This window comes from Hyalella azteca, unplaced genomic scaffold (genome assembly GCF_000764305.2).
Source record: "Hyalella azteca isolate HAZT.00-mixed unplaced genomic scaffold, Hazt_2.0.2 contig10210, whole genome shotgun sequence".
NCBI lineage: Eukaryota > Metazoa > Arthropoda > Malacostraca > Amphipoda > Hyalellidae > Hyalella > Hyalella azteca.
In genome coordinates, this window is record NW_025940256.1 from 2,400 (window position 1) to 15,462 (window position 13,063).

The window sequence follows — 13,063 nt, forward strand, 5'->3', positions numbered from 1 at the left end:
TTTTTGAAATGTTATTTTTATGTTGCAATTAGCCTACTAACAATAACAGTATATGGATCAAAATGGATGGCTAAAAAAGGCACTTATTGCCTTCAATAATAGGTACTGATTATTGCACACAGATTGACAAATGAGTTTGTATCTATAATTTGCTTTTCGTTGATTAAAAAATTGATTCACAGCTTGGAAAATTGACCCGCATAAAATATAAATTTTTTACAGAGAAAAGTGGCTTTTGTTTTCAGATTAATCAGTTCTGTCAATTGGTCAATATGGGAGACAGTTACATGCAGTTCTACAACACTCCCCGCGCAAGTCTGATATTCAGAATTAGACAAGCAGTGTCACATATCACTGATCTCTACAGCGAGTTCAGTCGCTTTATTGCTCCTGCTTATCATCATGATCGATGTGAAAGGTCTGTAGCAAATATACTCTTAATTTATTGGGTCTGTTAGCTTATGTTTTTTGTTTCAATGAATATAAACAAATGACATTATGAGATTTATCTGCCCTCACATCCTTATTAAATATATTAGGTATATACATTTTTAGTTTGTACACTGTTAGAACAAATTCTTATTGAGTTACGTGTATATTTCTCTTAACATTATTTTTTAATAATAAATTAATAAGTTCCATTCTTGATTTAATGAACTTGAATTGATTTGAAATCAATAACCTACATTATTAGTGTGCTATTCCACTTCTTCTTTTTCAGATCTGTTCAGATGAAGCTCTACAATCTGTCTAGAAGGGAATTTTTCCTGACTTTTGTTGGCTTCTTCAGTGCGCTGGGGGTTTGTGCACTACTGGGTTTAGCAGGTACAGTTTATGTTGTATGTGTAATATTCACAAGCTGTATTTATCTGATGCTTTAGGTTTTTTTTAATCTACCAACTTTAGCAAGTACAGTTTGTGTTGTATTTGTAATATTCACAAGCTGTATTTATCTGATGCTCTAGGTTTTTTTTTAATCTACCAACTTTAGCAGGTACAGTTTATGTTGTATGTGTAATATTCACAAGCTGTATTTATATGATGCTCTAGGTTTTTTTTAATCTACCAACTTTAGCAGGTACAGTTTGTGTTGTATTTGTAATGCTCATTCACAAGCTGTATTTATCTGATGCTCCAGGTTTTTTTGGGGGGCTCTATCAATTTTAGCGGGTACAGTTTGTGTGATATTTGTTATGCTCATTCACAACCTTTAGTTAGCTATTTATCTGATGCTCTGGGTTTTTGTGCACTACCGGGTCTAGCAGGTGCAGTTCATGTTGTATTTGTAATATTCACAAGCCTGCTTGATACATGGCCTTAAGATCATGGTTATCACTAAGATTGAGTCAATGTGTCTGAAACATATTTTATTATTAAGCTTTCATGCTTTGATGGCTTTGACATAATTTAATTACTCAATTATCATGTTTACAAATTACATACGGTAAATTTTTAATGAAATTTTTCAGGTAATTTTGTTTTGAATTACTATATCTAGCCTTCCACTGTAAAACATTGATTTCTAAATTTAAGCCTTTTTTCATGTGATGACATTCAAGTTATACTTCTGTACTCACTGATATCCAATTGCACAGCTGGTACAGTATCTTAACATTCTAGATTCTAGTTTTAATAGAGCTTTATTATTTTCACTTTAACAAATTAATGCATTATTAAATACAGCTATTGGCTACATATTAGTGAAACTTCAATTTTGAGTTAGATTTGAAAAATTGATCCCATGCCCAATATTTTGTTCATTGTGAATTATTTTAATTATTTTAAGCCTCATTTACAAAGCTGATTCAACTTATTTATTAAATTTTACTGAAAAATTTTTCTCATTCATTATTTTAACTTGACTTCTCAGGCCCTGCTATGACAATGACACTACAAGGAAGAGCCAGTCAACTCTTCCCCAACATCAATGAAACTTTCATTATTTTATCTTGTCTTCTCAGGCCCTGCTATGACCATGACAGTACAAGAAAGAGCCAGTCAACTCTTCCCCAACATCAATGAAACTCAACTTGCCTCAGGCCCCTTCCTTGTCAAGTCTCCTGCGCTGTCTCCATACAACTACCAGCTTTGGCTCATTGCCAAGATTGTGCTCAGCAATTCAAAAGGTTCCAAACTTTTTTTTAACATTCATTTAACGAAGAGGCTCTTACTTATGCTAAGATAATGTTAAAAGTTATGAAACAATAAATATGATGATTACCTTGTCACATTTGTTGCCTCTGTTTGCATTATTGTCGACATTTTAACTTTTTATTGGGCAATGAAATATTAAATCTTACTTTATTTGAATTCTACCTGCAACCCTATGTCAGTGAGCTGTGGATTATATATACACATTCATTTGCAACTGGTAATGTTTGGGCAATATTTTAATAATAGCTATGTAAATGAAGAAACGTGTAGGTAGTTATGCATTCATTTTGATGTTAGTGAATGTGCAAAACTTCCATTCATTGAACTAAGGTGCAAATGTGCAAGTGACCACAACACGCAAGTACAGGAGAAATTCACTTAGAAATATTCTCAAGTTAGCCATTCTTGCGTGCAAAAAACTGAGTTGATATTTCCACAGATGAATCCTTCAAGAAGTCATTCCAGTTGAGCGTGTCTATCGAGGGCGTCCCAACAGATCTGTCGGACCCTTCGTCCATCAGTGACACGCCTCACAACAGGTCAGAGTTAGCACAAACTCTTTTAAATTATCGAAAAAATGTTTGTAAAATAGCCGTAAAACTGTCTTTCCGGCATTTCAGTGGCCAGCCGGCTTGTAAAATAAACAATGTCTTGCCGTTTTTTTTCATTTAACACAAGGAACTGACAATTTAAAAAAATGGCGCAAAACGGTTTTTTTTTCAAGGTGCGGCCGGCCACTATAACGCTGATCACACCGATTTTTTCACGGTTACTCAAATAGTGTAGTGAGAATTTGCTTATCGCTTTTCAAGGAAAATGGGGTGACTTCAAGTGTTTATGTCGATCAACTATCAAGCATTCAATCGTTACTTCAACCTTCAGTTGCTAGCTTCAACCTTCAATCACTCATGCACAACGTGAAAAACTGCTTGTGTTTACGCTCTTACTGATAAGCAGCTGCTAACAAGCTCATTCGTCCGGTCTCGAGTTACAATCCTTTAAACCTATTTAATCTCGGCTACTTGACACATCAGGTCTCGTAAGCTGCTGTGCCATAACTGTATTTCAATATTGGCAACCGACACAAAAGGTCTCGTAATCTGCTGTGTCAGGTATCTGTACCAGACTGAGCAGACCTCGTTCTTTGTCAGGTCGCGTAAGCTGCTGTGCTATAACTGTATTTCAATATCGGCAACCGACACAAAAGGTCTCGTAATCTGCTGTGTCAGGTATCTGTACCAGACTGAGCAGACCTCGTTCTCTGTCAGGTCGCGTAAGCTGCTGTGCTATAACTGTATTTCAGTATTGGCAACCGACACAAAAGGTCTCGTAATCTGCTGTGTCAGGTATCTGTACCAGACTGAGCAGACCTCGTTCTCTGTCAGGTCTCGTGAGCTGCGGTGTGGTGCAGTGGAAGGCTGTGATCCCATCACAGTTCTTCACCTGAGTTACCTGACCCACTCTCACCTCATCGTACTCATGCGCTTCCATGGCCTTGAGGACATCGTTTCCTGGACACGAGTCACAGACGTTATCTTTTATGTAAGAGATAATTGTTTATACGTTTATTTATAGTGTAATATATTTAAAATTGAAGGGATATTTCAGCCTTTGTTGTCATGGCCCGAATTACTATGCATGAACAGCTAGATTTTTTTGTTGATTTCCAAGTTCTGAAGTGTGTATTAAGGAAAATATTCATCACTATTATCGATGAATTTAAAATGATAAAATTGATTTTTATTAACAATCAGATAAAATTAATTTTTATTAACAATCATTGGATATTCAGCAATTACATGCATTAACTGGCACCAGCTGCATGGCTATTGTAGGATGTTTGTTCAGTTCTGAGTGAACCAATTCTCTCATCGTGTTTTACCGAACGACGTTGTTAATTCAAATATCTGAGATGGACTTCGTTAGATAAATAGTTTCTCCAGGGCTCTTAACCATTAAATAATGTGATTGATTTTTTTGTATTACAATTTTCGATACACTGGTGTCACTTGAATATGGTTGCATGATGTTATCAGGCAGCGAAACGGAAAGTCGGTTGTGGAAATGAGAATATAACGGTGTGATAATTTCTATTTGTATATGTTGTAATTTCAATTATTTCACTACAGTACAAGACGTACAACCCTAGCTTCATGAAGGTGCAGATTTGGGTGCGTTTTATCTTCCTCTTGGTGGCGTTCTGCGCTACGGTGAGTGAAGCCAAATTCCTATAAAATATTTGAATTCATACTAAAAGTACTTGGAAATTTCGAGTTGGTAAAAGATATTTATACAAAACTGTTGCCAGCACCCATGTATATTATGAGAATCGCTATTGGGTCCTAAATGTTTATTATTATGGTGCTAAGTGTCACATATAGTTTTTTGATTATGTGTATTTGATTTGGCAGGGGCCGTACTACAGGTATCAAAAATAGCAGTAAGTTCGTAAGGTCCCTGAAAACTCAATACTGTTGATTTTCTTGCTAGTAGATTCGTCCCTAGCCAAACCGGATACCAAGAAACTCGTGGCGCCAAAACTAGCTACCACTTGAGTTATGGCTGCCAAAACTAGCTACAACTAATCAGGGTTGCCAGAACTACCTCTGAACTGACTACAACTAAACTAATGGAACCTTACCTTTTCATTTATGAAGTAACGTCTTCCCCGTGTTTCAGTGCTGGATGGGCCACAGTTTACGGAAGTACCCGTTCTGTGACTGGTCACTGGAGCAGGCGTGGATAAGTGTACTGCTGCCTACACTTATATTCTACAACAGTAAGAATGCCTACACATTTCTTTTAAATAAGTTTCAGTGAAGAACAGAGAATGAAGATAATAAATTAAACTCATTCTCTGGTCTTCAATCAAACTTGTCTTGTTTTCGATCAAACTTCAAGAACAAATTCTGCTACCCTATACTAATATTCCATGTTTCATGCTTGTGCTTTATCATATTCTAGCAAGGGTCGTGTTTTATTGTTTACACTGTACTCTAGTACGTAGTTAATCTTTTTTGTTTATAGTAGGTATTTAATCAAATCTTAGTGAAAAATTCTGCTGCATATGTTGCAGTAAAGATAATGAACATGGGATTTAAAAACGAAAGTACAGTCATGCAATGAGCAAAGTTGTTGCACTTTTGATTGTTATAACTTTGAATAAAGTTTAATCAGCAAATCTTTTTTTTAGCTGAAGCAATGTCGCAACTTGATTGTAGGTCTAAATTTTATTCGCCTGGACTTTTCGTTTAAAATTCAGTTATTTTTGAGTTTTTCCTTTATGTGTTTCTTGATACCTATGGAAGTTGATTCTCGTTTTATATAAATCATTGAAGTTTTAGTTTATACATTATTTGCTTGTAATTTAGGTAAACATTTATAAACTTTAAAACTTAGTCATTCAATATCTTGAGATTAGATTTTAATCTGAATTTATTGCAATTCTTTTATTTCATGACTGCCTTAAATTACTGTAGATAGATGTGTTTAAATCATACAAAGTTTATGCATTGTATAAGATTTTTATTTATTCCCACCCGTTGGTTAAACGTTTTGCTCAAGTTAAAAATATTGCATAAGTTTAACGTATTGCATAGTTCAACATATTTCATAAATTGAACGTATGGCTTAGGTTGAACATATTTCATAAGTAGAACAAATTGAACAGGTAAAACATTTTGTACAGTTTAAAATATTGCATAGATGTTAATGTACCATGTGACTAAAGTGAGCGTCTGTGGCAGATCCACTGTTCCCGCTGGTGTTCCTGATGGACTCTTGGGTGCCGACTTTTGTAGACTCTCTTCTGCAGAGCAGCTTCATGGCCGCACTGCTGCTCTTCTGGCTCTGTATATACCACGGCCTGAGACAGGTGGTGGTGTGGTGGTGACGTGTAGGTGGTGTGGGTGTAGATGGTGTGGGTGGTGGTGGTGAGGTGTAGGTGGTGAGGTGTAGGTGGTGAGGTGTAGGTAGTGAGGTGTAGGTGGTGAGGTGTAGGTGGTGAGGTGTAGGGGGTGTGGTATGGATGGTGGTGAGGTGTAGGTGGTGTGGGCGGTGGTGTTGAGGTGTAGGTGGTGTGGTATGGACGGTGGTGAGGTGTAGACGGTGTGGGTGGTGGTGTTGGTGAGGTGTAGGTGGTGTAGTATGGACGGTGGTGAGGTGTAGGTGGTGTGGGTGGTGGTGGTGGTGAGTTGTAGGTGGTGTGGTATAAACGGTGGTGAGGTGTAGGTGGTGTGGTATGGACGGTGGTGAGGTGTAGGTGGTGTGGTATGGATGTTGGTGAGGTGTAGCTGGGTGGTGGTGGTGGTAGTGGTAATGGAGCTGTGTTGTTGGTGAGGTGTAGGTAGCTCTGGATATGGTGTAACAGTGTTTGCACTGGAGGTACGATGATGGATCTATGCCTGTTTCTAAACAAGATTTGAGCTCATTTAACGCTCGTTTTAATTATATACCGGTATAGTACTGAAATTGTATACTGATGTGTTATTGAAGTTGACACGGTTGATGATCCATTGATGATTATTTCATGGTGGTTATTACGTGTATACATAATTGTCACTATACAAATTTGTACAGAACGACCGATCGCTTCGCTCCTTCTTCCTGCCGAAATTGGTGCTGGTTGGGTGGCTGTGGTGTGTGGTGGTGGTGGCGGCGTGTGTGCAGAAGCAACACGAGTTACACAACCCGCTCTACTCAGCAGCGGCTGAAACTAATCACTTCTACGCCTTCAAGCTCTGTTTCTACTCGGCCGGTGCTATCTACTTGCTCTACCTCATCTACCTCATTATTCGAGCATACTCTGAACTGCGTTCCATGCCTTACTTCGGTAAGTTCGTCAGATTTACATATTTGAATGTATATTTTTTATATTATTTCATCATTACCAAGGTATTAGAATGTCATTTTGTTAATTTATATGTTTAAATAGACTATGTTTTATACTGAAATATTTTTACCTGAATCTCAATAGTGATTTCACGCTGACTGCTTTCACAGAAAAAAACGTGCCTAACATGGCCCTCCATTTACATTTTTTCCGTAGAAAACAATCTAATTTATCTCTTTCCATCCCACCAGTTCTCTTTCCATTTCACCAGTTCTCTTTCCATCCCACCAGTTCCCTTTCCATTTCACCAGATCCCTTTCCATTTCACTAGATCTCTTTCCATTTCAACAGATCTCTTTCCATTTCAACAGTTCTCTTTCCATTTCACCAGTTCTCTTTCCATCCCACCAGTTCCAGCTTGAAATCACTAGTCAAACTTTCATCTCACTAGATATTCTTTCTCCTCACCTATTCTTCACGCAACCCCTAGTTTAATTTGATCTCTCTTTCCTTTCACATGTCATTGTCCTTCCCATTGGGAGGGCTTGCCTAATGTTAAGGCTGTTGAGGGAGCGTTGTTGGATATTCCTGTTGTTAAAGATTAAATCAAGGCAAACTACACCAACCCACGCAAACAAATTGTCCATGATTTCTTGCCTGCACGTCTCAATAGTCGCCTTGAAATACTTTCTTTAAATTATCAATGAATAGTCGTCGTGAATTACTTTCTTTGTATTATGATCCTGCCAGATATGATGTTTAAGTCTTATATAATGTAATGTCTAAAGTAATTTAATTTCTAATTTAATGCACACTGCACAGTCTAATCTAATGTCACATCTTATGTCCCAGTTTGCTCTCACAAGTTACTCGTTGATCTTACTAGTTACAGTTTAAGCCCATTCATCCATCTTATTTCATCTTATAATACTTGCAGATTTACGGCTGCGTTTCGCCACGTTGCTGCTCTTGAGCGTCGCCTGCGTCGTCATGGCAGTGCTGGTCGCTAACTTCGGTGTTGGGGTCCTGGAGGACAACTTTGTGGCCGACCTGTCAACCCGCTACAGGTCAGTAGCACACCCACTACAGGTCAGTAACACACCCACTACAGGTCAGTGACCCACCCACTACAGGTCAGTAACACACCCACTACAGGTCAGTAAACCACCCACTACAGGTCAGTAAACCACCCACTACAGGTCAGTAACACACCCACTACTGGTCAGTAACACACCCATTACAGGTCAGTAACCTACGCACTACAGGTCAGTAACACACCCACTACAGGTCAGTGGCCCAACGTTCTTGCTAAAGTTGAATGTTCAGATTATGTCAGATGAATTTTTAAAATTATAATACTAGGTATATTATATATTTATACTATATAAGAATATAATTAATAAACAAGAATTTCAATTAATTGAAACTAATTAATAAATTATTTGATCTTATGATAAAGTAAAATAATTATATGTTTGAATTACATTTTCTGTATGTGTGGCGACAGCTCGTCGGTGCAGTTCATGACATTCTACGGGCTGGTGAATGTCTACCTCCTGACCATGGCTTATGTCTACTCGCCTTCCAGTCGCTCCATACTTGGTGGGTGTCTCACTAGTGACACACTATTGTCACACTATTAACACACTGTTGACCCACTATTGCCTCACTATTGACACACTATTATCTCACTATTGACACTATTTTCTTACTATTGACACACTATTGTCACACTATTGTCCCACTATTGACCCACTATTAACGCACTATTGACCCACTATTGCCATACTTTTGATCAACTATTGCCACACTATTGTCACACTATTGACCCACTATTGTCACACTGTTAATGCTGCGATGCACCTCTTTAATGCTGTGGTGCACCTCTTTAATGCTGAGAGGACAGCGACTGAGGGGACACGCGCACGCCCCTCACGCGCCCTCACGAGGACAGCGACTGAGGGCACACGCACACTCCCCTCACTCGCCACATGATGCATACTGATACAATGATACATACAGCTGATACAGTGATATCAGTGGTACCTATTGGCTTCAGTCGATCTCTTCAGTATCCTTGGTATTTGTTTGGGACGTAGCAGTCCCAGGCCATGACGGATCGCCGCCTCTGATTATCGTTCATCCGCCCTCATTTGGGCCACCTGATGCACGATGCTGTTGCTTGCTTCTCGTCGCTGGTATTGTTGCAGGGGAGGTCGATCTGGGATTGTGCCCAGGAACACGTCCAGTTGTCTCTTGAAGGTCTCCAGGGTGAACTCCCCCTCTCTTAGATCCTTTGGTAGGACGTTAAACAGCCTCGGCCCTGCCACGGGATTGAAATCTGACTGCAGTTCTGTTACGTAGTGGGGGGATCTTGCACAGTCTCCCCCTTCTCTCGTTGTGATATGTCTCAATCCTGAAGATCTCGCTCTCGAAGTTTGGCACCATTCCGCTTAATATCTTCCATGTGTACAGAATGACATACCTCTCCCGTCTCCTCTGCAGTGAGTACAGACCCAGTCGCTGACTACAGACCCCTCTTCATTCCCTTTGATCTTGGAAGTGAAGGTTCGCTGGACGCCTTCCAGTTGCCGCACTGCACCGAGTGTGAACGGGGTCCAGAGCTGGCAGCAGTATTCAAGGATAGGTATTACAAGGGCTCTAAAGAGTGTGATCATTGGTTCCGCTTCTTTTGTTTTGAACGTCCGCCAGATCCACCCCATCTGTCGCCTACCTCTTGCGGTTATTGCCGGTATGTGATCACCAAAATTGACCTGAGTATTCATCAACACTCCTAGAACGCAAACGATTCGCTTCTCTTCGATTTCCTAGTTGTCAGGTGCTAGATAGCGGTAATAATTACTAGGTAATCACTCTGTATATAGCTTAGCAAATTTCCGTCAAATGAAGATCTTGAAGTCTCAAACGTCCATTCAAGTGCTAACTCGTCACAAGTATTAAATCGATATAAAAGTCAGCTCAAATAATATGGAACTCGTTGAAATTTGAATGTTCAGAAAGTTTTTTTTTTCGCCATATCCCATATTTCCGTTCTTGCAAAACGAAATTTGACCTGAAGTATGCAATTTCTTTTTGGCGGAAAGAAATTATTCTATTTTTAGCACATTTTCTCATTTATGGAAAAAAGGCGCTATTGTGCTCGTCATGTCCGTCCGTCCGTGACTTCACGTTTTCGTCGGCGAGAAAATGCGCTCTCTGTCACTCACTGCTGTGAGTACTGGGTTATATTTTTTCATATCATAATTTTGAAGTACATTTACATTCCAAAATTTACGTGCATAAATTTTATTGTTCGTTCAATTTCTATTGTAGAGTATGAATAAGCGTCAATGTTTAACACATTCTATTTCTTCTAGTTAATTCTATCTCGTTCTAAGGTCATAGATTAGAGTACCTCTGTGTTATTGATGGTTATTCACTAATGTACATGAATGTTCTAAACTATTATATTATTGTTAATGTGAATGAATATAATATTTGTCTATTTAATGTAAACGAGGACCATACGCTAGGAGTTTAGGTTTATGACCGAGCTGTCTCGCTTTTCTAGTCATGATGCACTCTAGTATGAGCGTTCTAGTCATTGTGTTTTCTATTCTAGTCATGATTCACTCTAGTATGAGCATTCTAGTCATTGTGTTTTCTATTCTAGTCATGATGCGCTCTAGTATGAGCGTTGCCATACTAGTACTAGCGTTACTACTAGTACATACTAGTACTAGCGTTGTCATACGCTGTCATTCCCATCATGATTACAATTCTGTTTCTTCTACTTCTCAGTTTTTTCAATTTGTGTTGAAATATCAAAACTGTGAAACCATCGATGTTGACCCAAATCTACAATAATTTTATTGCTTAAGTAGAATCTAGAACGGGTATAAAAACAAACAAACAGATATTGGAGAAAGTTTTTACATTTTATTTTTTAGTTGATCTTTTCGAACGATATAAATTACAATTCATTTTAAATTTAATTCTCATTTCATAAGCGACTAGTTATTTTTTAATTGCCAGGCTGTCTTGCACATGATTATATTTTTTTGTTCGTAATTTTGAATATTTTTTATTGCAGGTACAATTTAACCCAGCAATTTTACTTGAAATATTATTCTTATTATATGCCTAGTGGTAGATCGGGGAAGTTGCATAGTTTTCTAATGCAATAATTTCCATGATCATCAATATATGGTACTTTGGTACTGCAAACACGTAAGTACCTCGGCATGTAAACAGGTACGTAGGTGCTGCAGGCACGTAAGTATCTCGGCATGTACGTACCTGCTTACATGTTGAGATACGTACGTACCTGCTACCATTCTGAGGTTATTTCTGCCTGCAAAATTTACGTACTCATGCTTAAAGCAACATTTCGATTCATTTATTAATACTCGCGTTGTAATAATCACCAGAAGTGGGATTGATGGAAAAGTGGACTTAAGTCAGCATGGACGAGATCACGCGTTAATCGCGATCACGTTAATCATACGTAAATTCCCGATTTTGAGATCCTTAGTAATACCTATACTAATCATTATCACTCGTGTATTACCACCCCGTATCAAGATAAGTTCTCTAGACAGATGGTGTCTTATTTATCCTCACGCATTAAATCAATGAACTTCTGTCCTCAGCTTCAGATAGAAATGTATGGGAAGTTTGAAGGTGCGTAAACGTGCTTTCGGGCAGTAGGCGTCCGACCAGGGACATGGTGTGTCATCATTAATCAACCTGTTCCGGCTGTTCGGGTGCCGCTTCTACCGGAGGCGCCTCCAGGCTGGAGAAATTTATCTCTTTTACGGGGTGGTAATATACGAGATACGATTCAGGTTTAGGCTAGTGGCCCGTAGGTAGGAGTACCGTGGCTCGAACGCTAGTAACATTGCGGCGTGCGTACTTGTTAGCTACTGAGGGGCCTTACTAAAGTTCCTAACCCTTTTATATAGTCGCGGCTTCCGCCCACTACAGGGGTTTTGATCACGTGATGTTGTCCATGCTGACTCAGGTCTACTCTTTCACCAATCTGCACCACGTCTAGTGATTACCATTACAATTCAATTATAATGAATAAAATCAGACGTCTGATTGAGAGCGGACGCCTGTACCTACCTGTTTACATGAGGCACTTACAAGCACGCCGGCACCACCTTCATAAAACCAGTCACCAGCATGTGGTACCGGTACATGTCCAGGTATTTGGGAGACATTAGGAAATACAGGATTGAATTACAAACACATCTGTATAGATTAACGAATACTTAAGTTTTGCAAATGTTATTGCATAACGAATATTTTTTTAGTAATTATTAGTATCTTTTATTGATATTTTTTGGTAGATCAAAATGCAGGTTATAAATAGACATTTTAATAGAATATGAAGTTCGGATATACAATATTCATTATTAAGTAATTAAAGGTTGTACAACATGTAAAAAAGAACAAATTTAAGAATTGATAAAAAACAAAATTTTATATTTAGAAGGGACAAAAGTACAAACGAGCAGTATACTGAATGCAGTTAAAGAATTTAATGTTTAGTTTGTTCGTACGATTTCATGAATATAGTACCAAAATATAAAATTTGTATTCCAGTAAAATATCTTTTTAACTAACCTGCCTTTTGATCTACCAACGCCGGCGAAAAATATCGGTCGACTCGTTGAAAAAAAATACTAATGAAAGTTATTAATATTAATAATTATTATAAAATAGCCGTTATGCAACAACACTTGCATAACAAAGGTATTCTTACATCTATATAGATGTGTTTGTAATTCATTCATCTATATACTATTGTCCCTTAATACCTGAGCCTGAATAAAGATCATCAAGTGCTAGAAATATCATCAAAATATACGTAATATATAAACTATGGGAATCCTTGCGCACCATAACTGATTAAATATCAACTATACCGGCATCATAGCACCTGCAACAATAAATCCTTGCATGCATGCTAAGGTACCTGCGAGCCATTGGTACATACAGTGGGGGGAAATAAATATTCGTACACTTGAAAAATCGTATTTTAATGTATGTAAGTACACAAACTTAAACTAT

At 38.2% G+C, this 13,063-nt stretch overlaps 1 protein-coding gene across 1 annotated transcript; it reads left to right on the top strand.

The window, feature by feature from the left end:
• Positions 1-220: 220 nt before the first annotated feature.
• On the top strand, positions 221-8,628 carry LOC108678416 (transmembrane protein 181). Its single transcript, XM_018166834.1, has 11 exons — positions 221-418; positions 722-825; positions 1,962-2,126; positions 2,594-2,693; positions 3,540-3,696; positions 4,284-4,364; positions 4,834-4,933; positions 5,901-6,028; positions 6,733-6,985; positions 7,923-8,052; positions 8,493-8,628. Exons 1-11 carry the CDS (start codon positions 273-275, stop codon positions 8,626-8,628), a joined length of 1,500 nt encoding a protein of 499 aa, XP_018022323.1. The 5' UTR covers positions 221-272.
• The last annotated feature ends 4,435 nt before the right edge of the window (positions 8,629-13,063 follow it).

What these genes read in the sequence shown, in the direction of transcription:
- LOC108678416 (XM_018166834.1), top strand. Translation starts at nt 273, where the DNA reads ATGGGAGACAGTTACATGCAGTTCTACAACACTCCCCGCGCAAGTCTG. An exon ending in TGGTGGCGTTCTGCGCTACG is followed by an intron (nt 4,365 to 4,833) that starts GTGAGTGAAGCC and finishes CCCGTGTTTCAG; the next exon opens with TGCTGGATGGGCCACAGTTT. An exon ending in TATACCACGGCCTGAGACAG is followed by an intron (nt 6,029 to 6,732) that starts GTGGTGGTGTGG and finishes AAATTTGTACAG; the next exon opens with AACGACCGATCGCTTCGCTC.